The sequence below is a fragment of the Gadus morhua genome, chromosome 13 (assembly GCF_902167405.1).
Source record: "Gadus morhua chromosome 13, gadMor3.0, whole genome shotgun sequence".
Classification (NCBI taxonomy): domain Eukaryota; kingdom Metazoa; phylum Chordata; class Actinopteri; order Gadiformes; family Gadidae; genus Gadus; species Gadus morhua.
The window spans coordinates 15711045-15732908 of NC_044060.1; the positions used below are offsets into that span (position 1 = coordinate 15711045).

At 43.5% G+C, this 21864-nt stretch overlaps 4 protein-coding genes across 13 annotated transcripts; 3 read left to right on the forward strand and 1 right to left on the reverse strand.

Annotated features, from left to right (window-relative positions):
* Nucleotides 1–154: 154 nt before the first annotated feature.
* Nucleotides 155–7595, forward strand: sp1 (sp1 transcription factor). 2 transcript variants are annotated; one of them, XM_030374989.1, is made up of 6 exons: nucleotides 155–741; nucleotides 1174–1247; nucleotides 2172–3468; nucleotides 4172–4310; nucleotides 5484–5677; nucleotides 5827–7595. In XM_030374989.1, the coding sequence occupies exons 2-6, from the start codon at nucleotides 1191–1193 to the stop codon at nucleotides 6129–6131; spliced, it is 1992 nt and encodes a 663-aa protein (XP_030230849.1). In that variant the 5' UTR covers nucleotides 155–741; nucleotides 1174–1190; the 3' UTR covers nucleotides 6132–7595. The 2 variants fall into 2 exon arrangements, with proteins under 2 accessions (XP_030230849.1, XP_030230848.1); XM_030374988.1 differs by having other exon boundaries at nucleotides 156–624.
* A 42-nt stretch (nucleotides 7596–7637) lies between these two features.
* On the reverse strand, nucleotides 7638–10935 carry LOC115557289 (cell division cycle-associated protein 7). Its single transcript, XM_030374998.1, has 9 exons — nucleotides 10789–10935; nucleotides 10546–10668; nucleotides 10004–10360; nucleotides 9700–9798; nucleotides 9327–9479; nucleotides 8895–9035; nucleotides 8377–8526; nucleotides 8052–8188; nucleotides 7638–7784 (listed from the first exon to the last, which is right to left on the reverse strand). Exons 1-9 carry the CDS (start codon nucleotides 10798–10800, stop codon nucleotides 7739–7741), a joined length of 1218 nt encoding a protein of 405 aa, XP_030230858.1. The 5' UTR covers nucleotides 10801–10935; the 3' UTR covers nucleotides 7638–7738.
* Nucleotides 10936–11157: 222 nt separating this feature from the next.
* Nucleotides 11158–18457, forward strand: LOC115557288 (anti-Muellerian hormone type-2 receptor-like). 7 transcript variants are annotated; one of them, XM_030374992.1, is made up of 14 exons: nucleotides 11158–11386; nucleotides 11624–11803; nucleotides 12029–12155; nucleotides 12468–12520; nucleotides 12727–12774; nucleotides 13088–13195; nucleotides 13896–14002; nucleotides 14148–14369; nucleotides 14716–14830; nucleotides 15073–15227; nucleotides 15463–15601; nucleotides 16135–16271; nucleotides 16382–16533; nucleotides 18199–18457. In XM_030374992.1, exons 1-13 carry the CDS (start codon nucleotides 11350–11352, stop codon nucleotides 16496–16498), a joined length of 1545 nt encoding a protein of 514 aa, XP_030230852.1. In that variant the 5' UTR covers nucleotides 11158–11349; the 3' UTR covers nucleotides 16499–16533; nucleotides 18199–18457. The 7 variants fall into 7 exon arrangements, with proteins under 7 accessions (XP_030230852.1, XP_030230850.1, XP_030230853.1 ...); XM_030374990.1 differs by having other exon boundaries at nucleotides 11160–11386; nucleotides 15451–15601; XM_030374993.1 differs by lacking the exon at nucleotides 12727–12774 and having other exon boundaries at nucleotides 11162–11386; nucleotides 15451–15601.
* On the forward strand, nucleotides 18457–21387 carry prr13 (proline rich 13). Of its 3 annotated transcripts, none has more exons than XM_030375003.1 (4): nucleotides 18457–18536; nucleotides 19195–19219; nucleotides 19392–19873; nucleotides 20214–21387. In XM_030375003.1, exons 1-4 carry the CDS (start codon nucleotides 18489–18491, stop codon nucleotides 20265–20267), a joined length of 609 nt encoding a protein of 202 aa, XP_030230863.1. In that variant the 5' UTR covers nucleotides 18457–18488; the 3' UTR covers nucleotides 20268–21387. The 3 variants fall into 3 exon arrangements, with proteins under 3 accessions (XP_030230863.1, XP_030230864.1, XP_030230862.1); XM_030375004.1 differs by having other exon boundaries at nucleotides 18532–18798; nucleotides 19170–19219; XM_030375002.1 differs by lacking the exon at nucleotides 18457–18536 and adding an exon at nucleotides 18548–18798.
* The last annotated feature ends 477 nt before the right edge of the window (nucleotides 21388–21864 follow it).

A 21864-nucleotide genomic window follows, 5' to 3' on the forward strand; every position in this document is an offset into this window, starting at 1 on the left:
ACCATTGAATACGCCCAACCCAATTCTCCGCCCGTGTTTGAATTCCATTGGTTGACACAAGGCGTTCACGACAATAACAATTCCCATTGGATTGAACCAACAGTCAATCTTGAAGGCCGTTCAAACGTGTGCGCTTCTTTTGACGCATTTACACAATCAGAAAACACGCAACATTATATCAGGCGGCAGAAATGAGCTGTTCAAAGTGTATTTGTGTCGCTTATTCAGATTGATGCTCAGTCAATGCATTGATAAGTGTCACATCCGAATTAGTGAGCTGCAAAACGAATTAAAGTAATGGATATATTTGAGCTGGACCATAAAACTATTGTAGGTGATCTGCTACAAACGTATGCTATTTACAAGAAATACATCGGTGGCTAAACTGCCTAATGTGGATTTACAAATAAGATATGGTAATTATCAATTGGTTATTATTATTACTACATCGTTGTGGTTGTTGTTGTTTTTGTTGTGTCGTAAAGAAGGGCCACAGTATTCACAAATCAAGCGCTCCCCTGTTTCTTCTTCACCGGGAAGCCTATCAAGTTTGTGTGAAGTTGTGAAAAGTTGTCAACCTAAAAAGGAGCTGGAGAAACTCCTCCCGTCTTGAAAATATGAACAGTAAGTTAACTTTTTAAACAGTAGTCTGTAGCAGTGAGAGGAGCTATAAGTAAACTATTAGGATTGAAGAAGTCGTATATCGTTTAACTCCTCCCGGGGGGCATTCAATATGAAATTGTAAGTTTTAAAGCCACCATTTAAACTAGTTTACAAGTAGTCACCCACTTACTTTTTCGCCAGTTGGCTAACAATTTTTAGCCAACTAGCTAGTAGCTAACTGTGAGATTTAGCAACTTTTGATGCTTAATGGGTTTCATTTGCAGTCGGACACACCTGGCTTATGTTAGCAGTAGCTGCTGCGATAGCTCCATTTAAACAGTTTTGGTAAATGTATCTCCATATGAGATGAGCTAACCAGCTATCTGCGTATCAAACCAGGTCTTCCCTCGTACACTATTCTGACTTATCCCTGTCGTTCTGGAGCTACTGACCCTTGACCACTACGGTGTCTTTTTTAAGTGAAGGTTCAATTCAAACATAGCGTAAATCGTCTGGATGGCACGCATTTCGTATGCAAGAGCAATCCTCTCATCAACTCTTCTTCCGTAGACCCGCAGCCAGATGAAATGGCCGCTATGGAGAGCGGGGGAGACTTCAACCAAAAGAGAAACACAACTCTACAAGTATGTACACGGTCCACCTTAGTTGTTATATAGCGGAGCCTTTGCTGTGTATCGTTGGTCTCTATTATTCCCTTTCGGCTTCTTCGATGGCCAGTTTATGGTCGATTTAGTTAGACTGATTAGTCGGGCGTGTTGGTATTAGCATGGTTATACGTTAATCGGTTTGGTTTTATAGAAACGTTACAATTTGAGTGTGTGTTGTTGATTTCGAGGAGCACATGTCACCGGGGTGGGGAAAAGGCAGGTAAATTCGCCCACACTGGGTGTTCCCGTCAGGCCCCGCTCTTCATGTGCGTTTTGCTCAGCCCATTTGGCTGTCCTTGGAGGGGGTGGCCTTAGCGGAGTGAGTCAGTTTATAGGGTAAAATAAAGTGTGGGAGGGAGATGGGTGGGATGGGGGAGGGGATGCAGAGTCCCGCCGCTGCTCTCGAAAAAATGTGGTCCCACCCATTCTCCCCCTCTGCTGCCACACACACACCCTCTCATTCTGTCCCCACAACCTGTGTTGCTGGCTGCTTAAATGAGAATCGCTTGACATTGTTGAAGGATTATGTGCATAGTGTTGTATCAACTATCATTTGTAAAAATGTAATAATAAAAAAAATTAATTGATTGTTAATCAGGTATTCCTCGCATATCTTTAGAATTAGGGATTGCATAAGGAAAAGGCTGTGCTCTATTTTAGTGACATTATTGAATGCAGGTTTAGTTTTATTGTAGTACAATTTATGAGCCCATTAACATGGCAAGTCCCCATACATTTTTATATTTTAAATGGATCCCATAACTATTTACAGGAACAGCTAACAAGATTTACCCTGGTCATAGGCCATTCTTATTGAGATATTTTTTTGTATTTTATTGTAAATTGTAAAAGAGTTGTCTGTAATAATTGTTTCCTATTTTCTCATGGTTTCTTTCCAAGGACTCCCAGCCATCTTCTCTTGCTCTGTTGGCTGCCACCTGCAGTAGGATGGACACCCCTGGGGAGGGCGATTCTCCTTCAGATCAACAGTCCAACCAGCAGCTGGACTTGGGCCACGGGGTCATGACGTCCAACGGCTGGCAGGTCATCCCCGTCAGCCTCCAGGCGTCCTCCAGCGGTTCCACCGTTTCCACCGACTCCTTAGCCAACTCACTAAAGAACAGGCAGGTGATCTCGACGTCCACGGTGGGGGTCCAGGGACAGCAGCAGTATGTGGTGGCCCAGGCGCCGACGATGCAGGGCCAGCAGGTGCTCACCACTCTGTCCAGCGTCATGCCCAACATCCAGTACCAGGTCATCCCCCAGTTCCAGACTGTGGATGGCCAGCAGTTGCAGTTTGCCCAGGCCCAGCAGGATCCCAATTTGGGCGGAGGGCAGCAGTTCCAGCTTGTGTCGACTGCTAATGGCCAGCAGATCATAACGACCACCAACAGAGCCGGCGGAGGAGGCAACATCCTCACCATGCCCGGTCTCCTACAGGGCGCCATCCCCATCCAAAACCTAGGCTTAGGTGGGGGCCTATTGCAAAACCAGCCTCAGTTCCAGTTGGCTAACATGCCCATGTCCCTCAATGGAAATATCACTCTGCTGCCCGTCAGCACCGGGGCAGGTGGTGCGGATGGCGGCGGGGATGCAGGCATTAATCAGCTGCTGCAGCAACACCAAGCCGTGTCCACCAACAGCGGCACAGGATACCTCTCGGGCACGACCACCGTGACCACGCAGACCGCCAATTCCTATGGCATGGCCCAGGTACAGAACAGCAACGGAGTGGTGTCGTCGTTTCAGCACAATGCGGCGTCGATGGGTGTCCAGCCGGACAACAGAGACGGACAGCAACAGCCTCAGCAGATCCTCATCCAGCCCCAGCAGCTCATCCAGGGCGGGAATTCGCTACAGACCATCCAAGCCAGCGCCGTCGGGGGACAGGTGTTCGCCACTCAGGACGGTCTTCAGAATGTGCAGATCATGCCCAACACGGGCCCCATCTTCCTGCGCACCGTGGGCGCCAACGGCCAGGTAAGCTGGCAGACCATCCAGCTGCAGAGCCCGATGGGGGGGCAGATCACGCTGGCCCCGGTGCAGTCCCTGCCTCAGCTGGGCCAGGCCCAGGGAGCCACGGTCAACACGGTGCAGATCCCCGGCCTGCAGACCATCAACCTCAACACGCTCGGCAGCTCAGGGCTGCAGATGCACCAGCTGCAGGGACTTCCCATCACCATCGCCAACCCGTCAGGTCAGTGTGTCCACTGGGCCGGGTCTTGAGCCATGGCTAGTTTTCCTAGATGGCAAAACAAACTCAAATTATATTGTACTGGTTGAGTCCAGTCCATCTTGGCCCATAATGCTGAATGGCCACATTTGATATCTTCATTGTATGTCAGTGGCATGACTGGTTTAACCAGTTTGGCCTCTTGTGTTGGTATCCACATTTGACGGTTTGATCTGAACGTGACAGTTGGACTACGAGAGCAGGTTATAGAGTAGGTATTATTTTCCATTACAGTATTTTTTTAGCTACAGCTATCTCTGCCCTAAGGGGTGTAACTGGTTCACGCCCATCGTACAGTAGTTCTTATCAGGTCCGAAGCGCTCTCCAGTAATTAGTTCATAAATCTGGCCCTGCCCAGTTGCCCGCTGTCTGCCAACTTCTTACTCCAGTTTATTTCTAATGAACCATATATGCCTCATCTGATTGAACATTAATAGTATTCAGCTGTTATCATATGACTTCACCATGACTAGTTCTACGCATCCTTTTTTCTTTCGTCCTGATCATGAAATCTTGTGGCTAACATTGGCCACAAAGGATTTTACTTACAAATGTCCAATGCAACTATTGAAAATACATGAAATCAATTAAAAAAGTTTAAACCATAATGTTCTGAAGACCGTTTTCACCCCATTGAATTGTTCTGGTTATGTCTCCATGGATACAGGCGATAATGCGCAGACGGGGGGAGAGAGTCTGGACGACAGCACCGCCATGGACGAGGAAGACGTCAGCCCAACCCCTCAAGGAAGACGCAACCGCAGGGAGGCGTGCACCTGTCCTTTCTGCAAAGACGGGGAGGGCCGGTACGTGACCTGCCTTACCTGTCATCTTAGTTTGACGCCATCGCTGGCCTCTTTTATGAAAGATGATACAATGGTTCGATCTAACCCAGGAGCTATGCATGAAAGTGTTGCATGGCGTTTACTTAGGACCCGCTCCGCCGGAGCGTTTCAGCGTCACGCCAGGAGCATATAGGCCAATATAGAATAAGTAGAATAAGGAGTGCTCAGCTCTATAGGGTTTGTCCTTGTTGTGTCGAACAACGCAAGTGGATCATGCATACAGTACATGATTAGTCATTTAAACTTCCAACCACCTGAGGCTCAAATGACCGCACCAATTGTCCTCCATATGTTTCATTTCTTTAAATTGTCCTTGTATAAACAATGTATGGGGTCGTACAACTCGCTGTGTTTCTCTACCTTATCCGTGATGGCAAATGGAAACTTACGAGAAGATGCAAAGTAAACAAGAGGTTCATAGTCTGTGGAGGGACACAGGGTAGAAGTTATAAGAGGGTCCTACATAACTACTTATTTCATTGTATTTGGTATGGGGGCGCCACATGATCCCTATGGTGAAATCATAATGCAGTGAAGGCGGACTAGCATGCCATTGTTTGCAGGTTGTAAGAGTGCAAAATATGACGACGGGTGAAGATATTTATTAACAGATTTTAAAAGGGCATGTTTCCCCCTGCAATGTGCAACTACATTGTAGTAATCAATGCATTATTTAATTAATTGACACACCAACATGGGTTCTTCCTTCGAAGACAGTTTATTCACAGAACGACACGTCAACGTGTATGGAAATAGATTACCTCAAGCCTATTTGAGCATTTTGCTACTTGTCAGTGTAGCAGCTCTCATTGATTGGGCGGGAAGGCTATGTGATGTTTGCGGCACCAGTCTTAGCAGGGGGTAAACTGAAATATTCGTTTACAAATTGCTTCCAGGATTAGTCGGCCTGATCAACAACGCTGCGCCGTTAATTTTTTTATTTTATTTTTTTGTCTTTTACTTGTCAAGCACTTCAACCACAGAGCGGCAGTCCTGAGTTATCACTTGATGTACAAAGCAGCGTCAAACTCCAGTTTTGATTTGAGTTTTTTTAGCTACTACAGGTTGGCTAATCGTTCCTCCTCCCAATGTGGTGCGGTCACCGAGTGACGCCCTCTCTTGTCCATTCCACAGCAACGACCCCTCCAAGAAGAAACAGCACATCTGCCACATCCCGGGCTGCAACAAGATCTACGGCAAGACGTCCCACCTCAGAGCCCACCTGCGCTGGCACACGGGGGAGCGGCCGTTCATTTGCGGCTGGTCCTTCTGTGGCAAGCGCTTCACACGCTCCGACGAGCTCCAGCGCCACAAGAGAACGCACACAGGTCAGCTTTTACACCACGACGGCATTGTGGGGGAAACCTTTTAAGTTCTGGCTTTTATTTGTCTGGGGTCAAAAGGTAGCAATGGTGTTTCTAGTTCTAACGGCTTGGACTATCGCGGTGCTAACAAGTGCGTTTGTTTTGCCATGCAGGTGAGAAGAAGTTCCTTTGCACAGAGTGTCCGAAGCGCTTTATGCGCAGCGATCACCTCTCCAAGCACATCAAGACCCACATCAACAAGAAGGCGGCGTCGGCAGCCACTGGCACCGCGGTCTCGGTCGACGGCGGTTCGCCGGCAGCCGCCTCAGAGGCCGGTGCCGACGTAGTGTCGGGCAACGAGCAGCACACCCTCGTCACCATGGAAACCCTGTCGGCCGAGAGCATAGCGCGTTTGGCCAGCAGCGGCGTCAGCGTGCTGCAGGTGGACCTTCACCAGATGAACGGCACCAGCTTCTGAGAGGAGCGGGAAGAGGAGACGTTGGTTGGGGCTCCAGAGAGGATCTGACTTGAGGCTCACATCGGAGGGGCTTCAGGGCGAAAGAGGACGGGGTTGTGAATCCACACCGCAAAATGGACCCTGTTTCTCTTGGCGCTATGGCGGGAAGAGCGGACGGTCACTATTTTAAGTATCTATGGCATTTATCAGGTCTGGGTGAGTAGAGTGGAGGGGTTCGTCAATGTTGGCTTTAATGACATTGTTCTCTTTTAAAGTCAAACTATCGTTGTCATAAAGGGAAATGGCACTACAAAGCCCATGCAACAGCCAAATTCACTTCTTTAGAGATTGCAATAAAACATACACATTTGATGTATTCAGAAGGTATCATGCGACCAGCCTTTACAGCCTTGTTTGCGAAAAGGTAACACTATGGTTCTATGTCAGGCTTAACATGTTTAGACTTTGAGGCCTTTTCAGCGACCCATTGATCTCAGGTGTTTTCTAGTCGGTGGCCGACCCACAGCTTGTGTAAAATAATCTACCTAGGGAATGACTTGTTGGAGCCATAATTTAAGCAATATTTGGTTGTCAGGGTTCGCCAATTGCCTAGAAAAATTACAACCTGTGCAACACATTGGATGATGATCAATGACTTGAGGATTTGTGTGAGCATTTAGGAATACTGAAATCCTTGAGACCCTGTGGTACACTTAAAGCCATCATTCTTTGATATGTCCATGGCAATTGCAACCATTTTTTGTGTATTGTATTTTCAAATAATATAAAGGCCTCTTGACTTGGAGAGGATCACATTTAGTTGCAAGAGATTCTTTATGAGCCTACCATACAATCTTATGTTACTGTTGCATTACAATTCTAGATTTTGTTTTGGAACTCCTAGGCCTTCTATTATACGAACATGTTCTTTATTCTATAAAGTATATATCTTCCAAGTACATTCAGTTTGTTCTGAAGCGTCGTTATCACCTTGGTTCTTGACTAGGCTGAAGATATGACAAGTCATACCCCACCCCCCTCCTCCCCCTGAAAAGTTGTTTAGTTTAATCTCAATTTGAGGATTTGTGTCCAATGTCATCCAGATGGTGTAACTAAGCTCAAACCAAAGGTTCATCTTATTTGTCCACGAGAGGAATTAATTATGTTTCCTTGGTTTGTGAGGGTTTGAAACAATGTTGGCTCTTATAAATGCAGACTCGGAACTGGAAAGCTCAGCATTAGGCGGATGCACATTTTCTTGTCAAATTTGATTCAGGGTTAGGGTGACTTTACTCACAATGTTTAATTGAATTGTCTGTTAATGAGTACTTTGTCAAATGTAATTAATTTGTAACCTCAAACTCTTTACTAAGTTGATGGAAAAGTGCCCTTATGCATCATGTTTTGTTTTAATGGGGGAGGGTTTTTATATTGTGTATACTTCTACAAATGCCAACAGCTGGATTAAAATTATGACTTAAGTCACATTGTCACCTGTCAAATTCACCACATAAAAAGACCAAGAAGTTTAATTAAAACAAGTTTATTACAAATTAAACAATCACATTCAATTTAAACGAGAACAATATAATTAAAGGGCTAGTTATCCTTTTGTAATTAAAACCAAATCACAAATTGTCATCTTCCTCCCCATTCTTCAGTTTGTCAGTGAGGCTAGGTAGGAGGAAAAGTTAAATAAAAAAAGATCTTTGAGCAAATGGTTTTATTCCCTACACTAGCTTAACGTTAAGCACCCGTGTTGCATACATGATCACTTCCTAACCCCAAGCCCCTGAAGTTTAAAGGCTTTAACTCTGGAAGACAGTCCTATGTGGAATCTGAATAAAATAGTGAATTTAGATAAATTGCAATACAAGTAAGGTCATGTAGAACTACTAAGAGGTGTTTCCATGAACAGGATCTGTAAGGCCAAACACCCACCTGCTGAGGTAGGAGTGGACATCGGAGAAGCCTCGGTCCTGCGCCAGGGGGAAGAGGATGCCTGTGGGACAGCGGCCCTCCCTCTGCCGGCAGAAGCTGCAGTTGCAGATGCCCCGACACATTGGACAATGCCACTCCTACAGGATACAGACATTAGGACATTGTTCAAGTTCAATGCACAACATGACTTAATTGCTTAAGTCTACATTGTGGCTGCATCCAACATTTTTTTACAGCACACAAACTAAAATGACATCCATTATCGTCAAAAGAAAGTATGGAGAAAAGTGTAAAAACAAGTGCAATCATAATGTTTGCATATCACCGGATCAAGCAGAGCCTTTTTGACTTCTTCTCCATATCGGTTTTTCAGACATGGCCCACAGAACTGCCCGTGAATCCCGCGACACGCCTCATTGCGGCAACATGTCTTTGTGTCAATGGTCTTCTGCCGACACTGGTGACAGGTAGTGCCCTGGAAAAGCACATTTATTGTCAGTTATCCTCTAACAGTTGCGTGTCAAAACCCGGTCTTGAAAGCTGATAATGAAACAATTTATTATTTATTTATTAAGTGCTCTAGGATCATGTGACAAAATAAGATGGACAGAGTACAGATAGGATCTGGAAGACATAACATTTCCTATAGTGAATTATATAGTTGAATCCCAGAGGTATGGGACATGATCTCAAAGTCAACATCAAATTCTACTCCACAACTAGAGCTATACACAAGTGACTACATGGGATTAGGTTTCTTAATCCTCATGAAGTGACCATTATTTAGCTCCAATTGTTGAGTGGTTCATTTCATGAAATTATTATTTTTTTAAACATTTTTACATTGACTCTGTCGTAGACCTTCTCCGTCATTTGGTCCGCCACCAGCTGGAGTTCCCCCTCAGTGATGTCCTCCACCGGCCGCACCACGTGGGGTCTGGTCTGGCTGGGCCGCGGCATGCGGCGGCGCGGGGCGTGGCGTACCTATGGACGGGCACAACAAACAAACACTTGTTTATGAAGAGGTGAATAATGCAATGGCAGAATAAAATGTATGTGGATGCGAAAAACAAGACATCAGTAGTGGCTGCACCAACCCATCCCACAGAAGAGTGAATATAATATATTTGGATGGTTTTCTGATATTATTATTAGTAGTAGTAGTAGTAGTAGTAGTAGTAGTAGTAGTAGTATTGTATCAATCCTAACCCGAACCCTAACATTGAGAGCCAAGTGTACGATAAAAAAGGAAAAGTTGAGATAAGTGTTGCTGACTTCCAGCAGCTCGTCCTCCAGGCTGGGCTCCAGCTTGGGGTCCCGGGGGCCCGAGGGGTCCTCACAGACCCCCATGGAGCGGGTCTGCCTCCGGGTGGCTCTCTCTGGGTTCCTCCGCGACTCCCCGACGGCGTTAGCGGACCGAGGTGTCTTCTTTAAGAACAAATTAACAAGATCAGCATCAACCTGGTCTATCGAACAAGGAACAGAGTGGAGGAAACTACAATGACATTGGTGAGAGGGAGGGAGGGGTTCTGGGGGAGTATCATACTGCTGAAAGTGTTGTTGTTTTGGGCAGAATATCCTTGTTCACTTTATCATAAATCGGGGCACGTTGTAGGTCCGTGTTGGTTCTTAATTTGTTTGTACGCACAGCTCCTTTCTCTTTGGCTCTTTTGGTGTTTGGTGTGTGTGCTGTCAGAATCCCCGCGCCTCCGGGCATCTTCTGCAGATCTGCCATCAGCTGAGCCAACTGTAAAAGAAGAAAACACAGCAATCTCAGCATAGAGAATGATTTTAGAGTAACCATGAACACAACACAAAATACAGGGATGTCTTCAGTTCTGAAAGTCTTTTCATGTCTGTTTTCCTAAAATGCATTATGCAAAACAAAATGCTTTATGCAAATGTTTCTTTCTACAGTGTGTGTGTGTGTGTGTGTGTGTGTGTGTGTGTACCATCGCTTTGTTGTCCTCGATGGTCCGGGCCCTCTTGGATAGGAAGGTTTCCTTTTCGTCACCCTCTGAATCTGAACCACATTTAACAGATAAAGGGGCCATGGCCTGCTCTTCCTCTTCATTATTCACACGCCTCTTCTTCCTTGGATTAGCCATTTTCTTCTTAACTAGTTCTTCTGTCTCTTCGTCCTTGCTCACCTTGCCATCCTCTTGATTCGAGTGAGGTATGTGGGGATGCAGGCGGAGGGACACCCTCAGAGTGAATGGCTGAGCACCACCAAACCGTTCAGAGGTAATGTTGTTCTTGTTGAGGGATTGATGAGGAATGGCCTCCAACCCATCATCTAAGCCTGCATTCTGGTGGCCACAGAGGTAGGTTTTTACAAAACATTAAAATTTTTGATGCAACTCACGTTAACCTAAAGCCATTGCTTCTTTCCTAGAAATGTGTTTTGTTTGAGTAAGTGTTGGAATTTATTAAAATGAATAGAATATGAAGACATGTTAAATATATCAAAGTAGGCGTCTCCCACGTGGTTTACCTGTTTGTACCGGTAGCCTGGTTCATTTTCAGAAAACCCATGAAATGTTTGATCATTTTCAGACTCCTCTGCAGATATATCTGCGAGCTCTTTTGGGAGGGAGGGTATTGTCGAAAGATCTTCCTAAAATTAGTGAAATACGTTATACGAGCAGCCCATTGAATTCCACGTTTATTTCTATCAATTAATTGCATTTGCTCCAGCCGGATTTATTTTGAGACAGGTAGATTTGGTAAACATTACCGTTTTGTCCATCGTAATTTTCAATTCCGTGTTAAATCCGCAGGATTGCCGAAGTCCTGATTTAAAAGTACCGCCTTTCTACAGGTAGTGGTTACGATTAGCAAAAATCAGAATTGGGTGTGCATGTTTTGTTTACTGACTACGCACAGGCGGACGTGACTTTCATAGTAAATGAACAACCCCGCCCGCCTGGTTCATCCCTGCCTAGACAAGCTAGGCCACATAAACAAGAGCAGACTTTGCTGATCTTTTCATTATTTGTAATTTGTGTGTGTGTGTGTGTGTGTGTGTGTGTGTGTGTGTGTGTGTGTGTGTGTGTGTGTGTGTGTGTGTGTGTGTGTGTGTGTGTGTGTGTGTGTGTGTGTGTTTTGGTTTTGGTTTTGGACTAGGACAGGCCATTCCAACTGTATGATCATTAGTTGCCAGGTATGTGGCAACAGATAGAGCCATGTGCAGCTGTGTGATAGTGGGAGTAACGGTGGGAATTCAAGGAACTCCCTTCTCGTTCCCATGACTGATAAATGAATGTGCCTGTTCGTACAGCTTGGTGTATAGGTGACCATGAGGCAGCCACAGTGGCTGCTTATTGCAGTTGTGGGTAAGTCAAAAGGCTTATTTATTATTATGTATTGCTAATCTCTTTGTTAGGTGTAATTTGATTGGATGATTGGATGATTTGATTGGATTTGTCTGTCTTGTACTGTGTTGTTGTGAAGTATAATCATTCAGGGTAAAATCTGAGTTAGAATTTACGGGTTCCTGTTTGTTTTTACATTGTGTGGTTATTTCTCTATTATTTCTAAATCTATGATATGCGTCTTTCTTTCTACTTTAGAATGCCTATTCCTGTGTATATCTGGGCATTGTGCTTACCATAATCGCAAGTATATCACTCGAAATATAATATCTATGCATGCTGGCAATGTGACTGAATTAGTGCATCGCTGCTCATCCACCAAATGTTGTGCGAGTTATTTTCGGCTCGTCGGCAACCAGGCAGAGGTGATGCTTGAGGGTGAGTTACCGTCAAAACAAAAATATCATAGCATGTCTGAACAGTCCCTCTATAACCTTGATAGCCTGCATTAATTTCATGTTAAACATCCGTAAACAGTATTATATAGTTGAAAGAAAAACTATGTTATTGTTGTTGTTACCCTTTGGATATTGGACCATACGATCAACGTTAATATAATATTGTTTTAAAAATGTAACCAGTCCAGTGTGAATTTATTTGCAGCTTGTCCTTTGGATGAAAATTGTCAGAAATCCTTCTGTAAGCCTAACCGAGATGATGGCAGATGGCATGAGCTGGTCATCAAGTGTGGGTGCAAAGAGGGCAGGTGCAACAAAAGCAGCACTTGGAGGTAGGACTGGCCAATAATTCAATATTATAATTGATTGTCTTTGAATGTTATTGTATCGTCAATTAATCAAAATATTGACTTATTGTGATACGTGTTTTATAGTCTTAGTTCATTATAGGAAGACATGCCCTTAAATTGCTTTGGAAAACTAAATTCAGACTGATACCACTTAAAATGTCCATATACATCAATGTCAGGTCAGTTAGACTGTTAACAATTTTATTTTGAATGTGTAAGCATATCGTGATTTTCATCAATATAGTGTATATTCAACTTGATTTTTGTGATAATACATTTTTCAATATCACCCAGCCCTACGTTGAGTCCACGGCAAAACCAGCTGCAACCCTCCTTTCATACTGTAGGTAGGAACTTAGCATTTATCAAGTCATAAGCAACCAACCTCTTTTACTGTAGGTAGGAACTTAGCATTTATCAAGTCATAAGAAACCCACGTCTTCTACAGTATAGGAGCTAAGCATTTATCAAGTCACCTGCAACCCACCTCTTCTACTGTAGGTAGGATCTAAGCATTTATCAAGTCACCTGCCACCCACCTTATTGTTTGTAGGAACTAAGCATTTATCAAGTCATATGCTGCCCACCTCTTCTACTGTAGGTAGGAACTATGAATTGATCAAGTCACCTGCAAACCACCTTTCATATTATAGGTACGAACAAAGCAACGTGATCTAATATATAAAGTAACAAGTTATGACTTGAGATATGGATCTCACAAAATATTATTCATTGTTCATCCTATGAGTCCCTCTGGAATCTTGCTCACAATCTTTTCCATGGGACTTCCTAAACCACTGTCCCAGCCCTGAAGCACTAAGTTTAGAAATGGTAAAAAAATTCTGAGGACATTGGCATAAAAATAATACATACAATATTGAGGAAAACATGTTAACTATGTATTTTTCCTGCAGATAAAGTGAGCTTACCTCCCATTTTCATTACTGTTGGAACTGTTCTGTTCGTGTTCATCATGCTCATTGCTGTTGGACACCTGTGGAGACACCTGTTCAAGGAGCATGGTGAGGTTATTGTTTATTACATCTTTGCACTCAATTTTTTTTTTACACGCTGCTACTTCAAAGGATTCAATTATGTTGTGATATCATTGTCCATGACATCAATATCTTATACAAGGCCACAAGTGTGAGTTAGTAGGGCTTTGATGTGACATACAGAGAACGAATATCTTAATACTTTAATTGCGATTATACTATAATCTTTTGGAAAGGGAAAAACAACTTCAATCCATGGACAGATCCTCTCCATTCTCACTTGCATTTGCATTTTAACAGATTGAGTTATATTATAAAATAAAGTTATTTGATAAACCAACATCGATTTCTCTGATAAATACAGCAGGGGAAAAGGGACACAGGAATTTGTGGGAAATCATTCTATTGAATAAACATTTGCAGCTTTCTTTTAAATTCAAAGACAGTTGCTGTTTGACCTTGGAGGTAGCTTGTTACCCTTTTTTCTGCTTATGGGGCTGGCCTTGGCTTTATTTGTGTTCTCGATACTCCCTTTTTTATATCCTCCCTCCTTTGTTCCAGTAAAAAAACGTTTCCAGGTTTCTCTTTAATCACACAGCCAGAACTAAAACAACCCACAACGGTGGAAGAATCCATTCACGCCATAGATAGGCCAATAAGCATAGATGCAGTGGCTAGCCATTCAATTGTGACCACTTTGCTGTCTTATGTTCCCCATTTATCTCAGAGGAGGAGAATCTGTCCTGTGTCGATGGCGAGGCAGTCTTACCATTGTGTTCCTGCCGAACAGCTACACCGCGCCCTATTAACAGTGCTGACCTGGAAATACAACAAGTACAATTATCAAACCAACACTCACATTGCAAGGCCAAAATGTGGACAATTATAACATATAGTTTCAATCAGAAACATCGAACTATGATGGCATTTGAGTTCGCTTTTTGACGATGAAGTTGTTGTGCGTTTGACACCCCCCTAGGCTATTGGCCGGGGTCACTTTGCAAAAGTATGGCAGGGGAAATACCAGGGCTCTGTGGTGGCTGTCAAAGTGTTTCATGCAGGCTGCAAGCAAGAGTTCTCCTCAGAGAGAGACATCTATGAACTGCCACTGATGGAACACTCAGGGATCGCCCGCTTCTTCGGAGCCGGGAAGAGCCTAGACGGTGGCAGTTGGCTCTTAGTTCTGGAACTAGCGACATGTGTGAGTGGCCAGCATTTTACAAAAGAAACCTATAATATTTTATTTTGAATATATGCAGAATACAGAGAGGAACATCAGAGAGCAAATATACCCTTTAAGTGTATACATGCATGGCAATAAATAGAGGCACATGGACTATATCAGCTCCAAGGGTAGGGTGGTATTGTACGATATAAGATTGAAAATAAGCCCTGATAATGTCTCATATAAGTTCTAAAATATTATGGTTATTCTAATAATAAATTATTCCAAATTGTCCAGCCCTTCAGCTCATAAATTGTTTATTTTTTATATCTCTTTAAAAATTTATAAAAAAAATACTGACTGTGACGACATTTTATTTTAGGGTTCCCTCCACCACTTATTGTGTGATAAGCGTGGCAGCTGGATGGCATCCATGAAGCTGTCTCAGTCTCTATCCCAGGGGCTGGCATACCTCCACTCTGACCTCCACAGACAAGGTGAGTACCAACCAGGATGTCCTGCACTGCCTGACTTTATCATATGGGATGCGTGCATGTTTGAGTGTTCTTTTATGTGAATGTTGAAGCTGTCAATGTAAACATAATGTGTGTGTGTGTGTGTGTGTGTGTGTGTGTGTGTGTGTGTGTGTGTGTGTGTGTGTGTGTGTGTGTGTGTGTGTGTGTGTGTGTGTGTGTGTGTGTGTGTGTGTGCGCACTTCTCTATGCACACTGGCCAAAAGGTACGCACAAACCTGTAGTGGCCCATGGAGACCTCAGCAGTGGCAACGTGCTTGTAAGAGCAGATGGGACGTGTGCCCTGAGCGACTTCGGATGCTCCACCATCCTGCGTTCCTGTTCGGGACGTCCAGGCTGGGACTCTCTTAAGATCATAGCGGTGAAGACTCGATTACTTTAATTATTTAATTATAAGTTTCAGAAAATTGTTTGTCCCAATTGCTGTGCTGAAGGTGGGTTATGTCTCAAGGATGCCTAGAAAGGTAGAACTGTGGATGTAACCCAAAAGCCTTTCAATTGTGGTGTGAAACTCCCGTTCTGCCAGACAACCCTGCCCCATATATGGATGCAATACACATCAGTAAATATTATGCCCTTGGCAGGATTGCGGGCAGGTTGGCTCCCTGCGCTACATGTCCCCTGAGATCCTGGAGGGCTGCGTGGATCAAGGCTGGTCTCTGGTGCAAGCCGACGTCTACTCCCTGGGACTGCTGCTCTGGGAGATCTGGATGCGCTGCTCGGACCTCTTTGAAGGTAATGGAGACCCGGGATCTGATCAGGTTATTGGGTGAGGTTGTCATTCCGTGATGTGTATACATGCCTGCGATAATGGCAGCGATGAGTAGAGGAGTTAGTTATTCTGGGTTAGGTCAATGCTGTGCTACAGGGGTACTTGTCTTTGGACGTAACAGGCACCCGCAGGCAAATTATATAAAATAGTTCACTTTCAGGGTGACTCGGGCTTAACACAGAAGAAGAACGCACCAGAATAGGCCTGTTTAGTAAGCAGGATTTGATGCCGCATTCCTACTTATAAAATGCAATTCAATGTGGAAGTAATCCAAGTATTCAGAATACAATACTCAGATTGAGTGATGAAACGGAATACGTTACATCTAACATTTTTGGCCATGTATTCTGTAATCTGTAACTTGACATATTTTAAAAGTAACCTTCCCAACACTGCACATGGCAATATTTAACATATCATTTTTGTGAATTTATTTAGGTCTTTCTATTGGGAGATTTGTATTGTTATTTTATTGTGAAAATGTCTCCCTCTGCAGATGGCATGGTGCATAAGCACACCCTGCCGTATGAAACCGAGCTGGGATCCAGCGTGACTCTGGAAAGACTCCTGCTCTATGTGTCTCAGATGAACAAGAGGCCTTCCATACCCAAACGATGGGAACGGGAAACTCAGGTAGGCGATACCATTCAAGTATCGTTCACCTCCGTTGAAGATTAGAAATGTAATATATACGTGTGCTGTCAATGTAGAACAGGTTTTTATTTAGTGCATGTCCGTTGCAGGGAGCGTTACTCCAGGAACTGGTGACAGACTGCTGGGACCATGAACCGGATGCTCGGCTAACAGCTCAGTGTGTTGTCGGCAGATTACACGCCCTTCAAACTATTCACTCGGTGTGATTTGTAATGGCGTATTCTTTTTGATTTTAAAATTATTAGGGGTCCAAGCCAAAAGGTTGGATCCCTATTGTTTTTGTAAGGATTTTTCTTTTTATTATTCCAGCAAAAATAAACCTAAAAGTGTGCCCACAGCCCAAACCATAAATGGTGCCGACACGCCAATTGCATGACTAGATCCAGGTCCGTGAGGTGACGGCAGACGACAAAATCCAGACATGCCGGCCACTAGGTGGCGCTATACCAAGGAATACGCGTTTGGGGCTATAACTCCCACACCGAACCTCCCACAGTCAAAAACTTGTACGCACATATTCACTGGAGTCTGCTGCATCTTTTGGCATAGGCCACGCCCATTTGCGTCTAGAATTTTTTTTCGCAAAATCGCGAAAACCGCAAAACAGTTTTTTCCCTACTCCTCCCACATTTCTAGACCAATTGACACAAAACTTTGCACACGGCATCTTCAGACCTACACGAAAAGAATTCCTGCATTACTTTTTTGATCCGACCTTCGACGACGAAACGGTAGCGTTTTGAATATTGGTTTATTAGCTAAATTAGACATGGAAAATCCAAAATCCCAAAAAATCCAAAATTACACATCGGATCGACTCCAAGTTTTACACACATGTTGGTGTTAAACTTAACGTCGTTCGAAAAAAAAATCGGAAAATTTCGCCATTAGGGGGCGCCATAAACGAGGAAATTGTATATCGTCTACAAAATTTCGCCGCAAAAACGCTACACTGACTTCTCGCTACTCCTACCACAGTCAAATCCTTTGTATCCACAGGTTCAGGGTAGCGTTTTCAACACATGCTTCGCTTTGTGCCGGCGAAACGCACATTTCTTGTCGCGTTGTGCCGGCGAAATGCACACTTCTTGTTATACTACCTCCCCGTGAAAGTGGAACCACAGCCCAAACCGTAAATGGTGCACACGCGCCAATTGCATGATTAGATCCAGAATCGGCACCGCTACTCAGATAACAAAATCCAGACACGCCGGTCCCTAGGTGGCGCTATACCAAGGAATACGCGTTTGGGGCTATAACTCCCACACCGAACCTCCCACAGTCAAAAACTTGTACGCACATATTCACTGGAGTCTGCTGCATCTTTTGACCTAGGCCACGCCCATTTGCGTCAATGAATATTTTTCGCTAAATCGTGAAAACCGCAAAAATGTTTTTTCGCTACTCCTCCCACATTTCTTGACCAATTGGCACAAAACTTTGCACACAACATCTTCAGACGCACACGCAAAGAATGCGTGAAACACTTTTTTGATGCGACCTTTGACGACGAAACGGTAGCGTTTTGAATATTGGTTTATTAGCTAAATTAGACGTGGAATATCAAAAATCCAAAGAAATCAAAAATTAGACATCGGATCGAGTCCAAATTTTACACACATGTTGGTGTTAACCTTAACGTCGTTCGATAAAAAATTCGGAAAAATTCGCCATTAGGGGGTGCAATAAACGAGGAAATTGTACATCTTCTACAAAATTTCGCCGCGAAAACGCCACACTGACTTCGCGCTACTCCTACCAAAGTCCAATCCTTTGTGTCCACAGGTTCAGGGTAGCGTTTTGAACACATGCTTCGCGTTGTGCCGGCGAAACGCACATTTCTTGTCGCGTTGTGCCGGCGAAATGCACACTTCTTGGACCCCTGCATAACTGCTTGCAGTTCTAGTTATTTTTGTCATCCGAAAACACCTTTAACGACTTATCTGTTTTGACTTGTTATAATAGAAATTATTTCGAACTGTACACTTTTTTTGTTGTTTCGACATTTAAAGTCCTACATTTTCTTCACAACTTTTCGGTCTGCTCCATTGGATCGATTATACTTACTACTACTCTTTTTCATATCACATAGGTATAATACTAGTATACATTTTGTTGATACAATGTCACTGCACTGATTGAATCATTAAATTACCTGAAGATTATGAAGGCTACTAATTATTTTTTACGTGAGCAATGACCCTCCCATGCTGTCCGTCGAACAATGTTCCTTTCGTCCCTCAGGTGTGTTCGTCACGTTGTAAAACATTCCTGCCTCACCCCCTATTATGTATTTTCATTTTGAATTAATCGATTAATACTCTGTTGTGTCGTAGTGTTTAGCTTAATTAAATAAGTTATATTCGTTGTCGTAGGCTAATCAATGTATTGTACGCATAACTATTAATCACGGGCGGGGCCTGTTTACTTTTACACCACAATGCGGAAGACGTTTCACTCCAACGCAGTTCTCGATCCACTCCCAGATCGAGGAGAGGCAGATAAGGTAAGCATGAATGTTGATCATGTTTCGTCGAATAGAATAACATAATATCTGTATACCGTGTGTTTGTTTTGCTATCTGTTTTAGCATTATTTTTTGCCTCTAAGCATATAAAGCCAAATTCAGTCCTAAATGTTTTGAAGTTGCTAAAACGCGATTAATAATGTATTAGTTGGCCTTAAGTATTAACAGAAGTTCAACTCAGTCAGCGACACATATTGACACCAAGTGGTTAGTATGTGTATGCCTGACATAACAATCATCCGAGCAATATAACCGTTCAAAGAACAACAAATGACAAATAAAAGGTTTCTGATTAGGCAAAAAAAAAAGGTATATAATGTTGCTACTTTTCACACTACTCCCAACTGCAGCATCTGTTACCTTTCTACTCTTCAGAATAAAAATATGTGGCCAAACCAAGGTATGTTATCTTTTGTAACATCAACACATTATATAACTGTGTGTGTGTGTGTGTGTGTGTGTGTGTGTGTGTGTGTGTGTGTGTGTGTGTGTGTGTGTGTGTGTGTGTGTGTGTGTGTGTGTGTGTGTGTAAACAGTTTGTATTTAAATTGTGGGTCCTGCTCCTCCTGTAGGACCTCCTAATCCAGCCTTCCCCCCGGGCTACAACCCTGCCTTCCCTGCTGCACCCCCCCACGGGGCATTCCCTCAGGCCCCAAATCCAGCCTTCCCACCTGGCCAGTTTCCTGCGTATCCTGCGGGGGTCCACCCACCCTTGCACCCGGGGGGCATCAATCCCCCACCCATGTACCCGGGGGTCACGCCCTTTGGAGTCCCAGGACAGCACCCCTATCCCGGGGCACCCGGTGCTTATCCAGGATGCCCTCCGGGTGGTGCTCACCCAGGACCCTACCCCAAGTCTCCCAAAGCAGGCCATCATAAGAGCGGCCACAAGAGTGGTCACAAGGGAGACCACAAGGGTCAATACCCCAGTGGAGGTGTAGGCGGCATGGGCATGGGCATGGGCATGGGCATGGCTGGACACAAGATGGACAAAAAGATGAAGAAGAAGATGAAGAAGGCTAAGGGTCATAAGTCCCATAAACATGGCGGGAAGGTGAGTTTCTGCCAGTGGGTTCAGAGGTTTATACTGATGATGGCCTTCCTTTCACTAAGCTGTTCCATGTATGGATGTGTGGGTAATGACTCCCTACTTCTGTGTAAGGAGTGTATTCACGTAACCTTTTGGCCGTTCAACACATCAATGAATCATTATTTTCTCTCAAAGAAGCCAAGCCCGTTTTCTAAGTTATTATCTACTAAGACTTCCCTGGGTGTAGTCAAGATATAATATGTTACACATTTGGCATAACTTGCACAGTTCTCCTTTGAACTCTTTGGAAGATTTTTCCATGCTTATTAAAGATATGATTATTCAATCGTTATTCTCTCTACAGTCAAGCAGCAGCAGCAGCAGTAGCAGCAGCAGCAGTAGCAGCAGCAGCGACTGAGGGAGCTGTCTCCTGAAAGATTCCTTCCAAAGCGAAGGACTTTCTTATTACCAAATGACAGTGACCTGTAGCAGTAACCAGATATCGGTAGTTAATATTGTTAAGGGTCTGTTTGATGTTATTTAAGAGTATTAATCATGCTATTTATAACACAAGGATAATCATTATGTTAATCCAATACCAATTATATTAATGCATAAGATGCATGTGCAGAAATAAGTGTTTGAGCATTACTTGGAAGTAACCATCTGCTGTGAATATAACCTTAATTTAATTGGTGTGTGTGTAAGGATATTTAATTTGTTAAAAAAAGATGTTGAATTTATATATATTAAGTTAAAGGGTAATTGTGGGACCATAGTATTAATAATGATTAATGATCCTTAAGTATTTTATTAATAATATACATTAATTTCATAATAAACTGATTCTTTCTATTAATCTGCCTGTTTATTATGCAACTAGATGCAAGTTGTTTTACTACACTATAGATAAATCATGTGACTACAATTACAACTTAAGATCAATGAAATATAAAGGAATCATTTTAATAAAAGTATGAATCTATTACCTTTAAAGAGGAATAACCTCCATGTTCGATATTATGCAGAGGTTTTTTTAATCATAACCATTACTCCACCTTGAGTAAAATTGTCTACATTATGTTAATTTCAATTCAACATTGTATCCTTTTACAGCAATAACATTTTTCTGTTTGAGAATAGGGCGTGTTATGCCTCTACACTGGCCCTGCAGTGGCAGTGCAATGGTCTCTGGGTGGCGCAGGGGCACCATCAAGTTAAATGTGCACACTCCAGCCTCAGAAGGGGGCTTGCTTTCTGTGTTTGTCCCTGTTCTGTTGGCATGTCTCAGCCCATGCTCAGGTGTGCTGCCTCAGTGGAGCTGATTAGGAGCACCTGGACCACTCGTCAAGTCTGGAGTTAAAAGTGACAGATTCCCCTTCCCATGCGGGATGCTTTTGGTCTTGGGACTGCTGGCTGGTCGTGCCGCCTCTTTGGGATTTGTCTTGTCTTGTCCTTATGTTTTGTTGTATATCTTAATGTCGTGTCCTTTTCATATGTTTATGTAAATAAATCCCACTGGTTTGGTTTTTGTAAAAGGTGTCCTTTGATATTTGGGGTCAAGGGTGCTTTGTTGTTAGTAGGGCCAACTAGAGGTGGGGTGTAACAGGGCATAAAGTGGACCATGCCAGCCTGACACCAATACAAGCAGTTACTGAACATCTGGATAAGTCAAAAGCCAGGACGCAGATGTTTTTATGTTATGCGGTAATCTTCTCCGAATTTAATTCTGTTAATAGGCTACTAGTATCTTAGTGTCAAGCCTTACCAGCATCCGACCAGCAATTCTGATATTAAAAGGAACTTTGGCTTTGTCTCCCTGAAGTCCAGAATGAACCGCGCCATGGAGGAGAAGGAGATTGTTGCCGATGCGGACTTCCGGACACCCTAGGAGCTGCCGCTGGCCTGCGGAATCAGATAAAGTCGGCTCTCTTTGTTGTGCAAAGCATGTTTCAGAAATAAGCACATTAAGATAAATGTAGTTGTCACTCAAGCTATTTTTGATTTTTGTAATA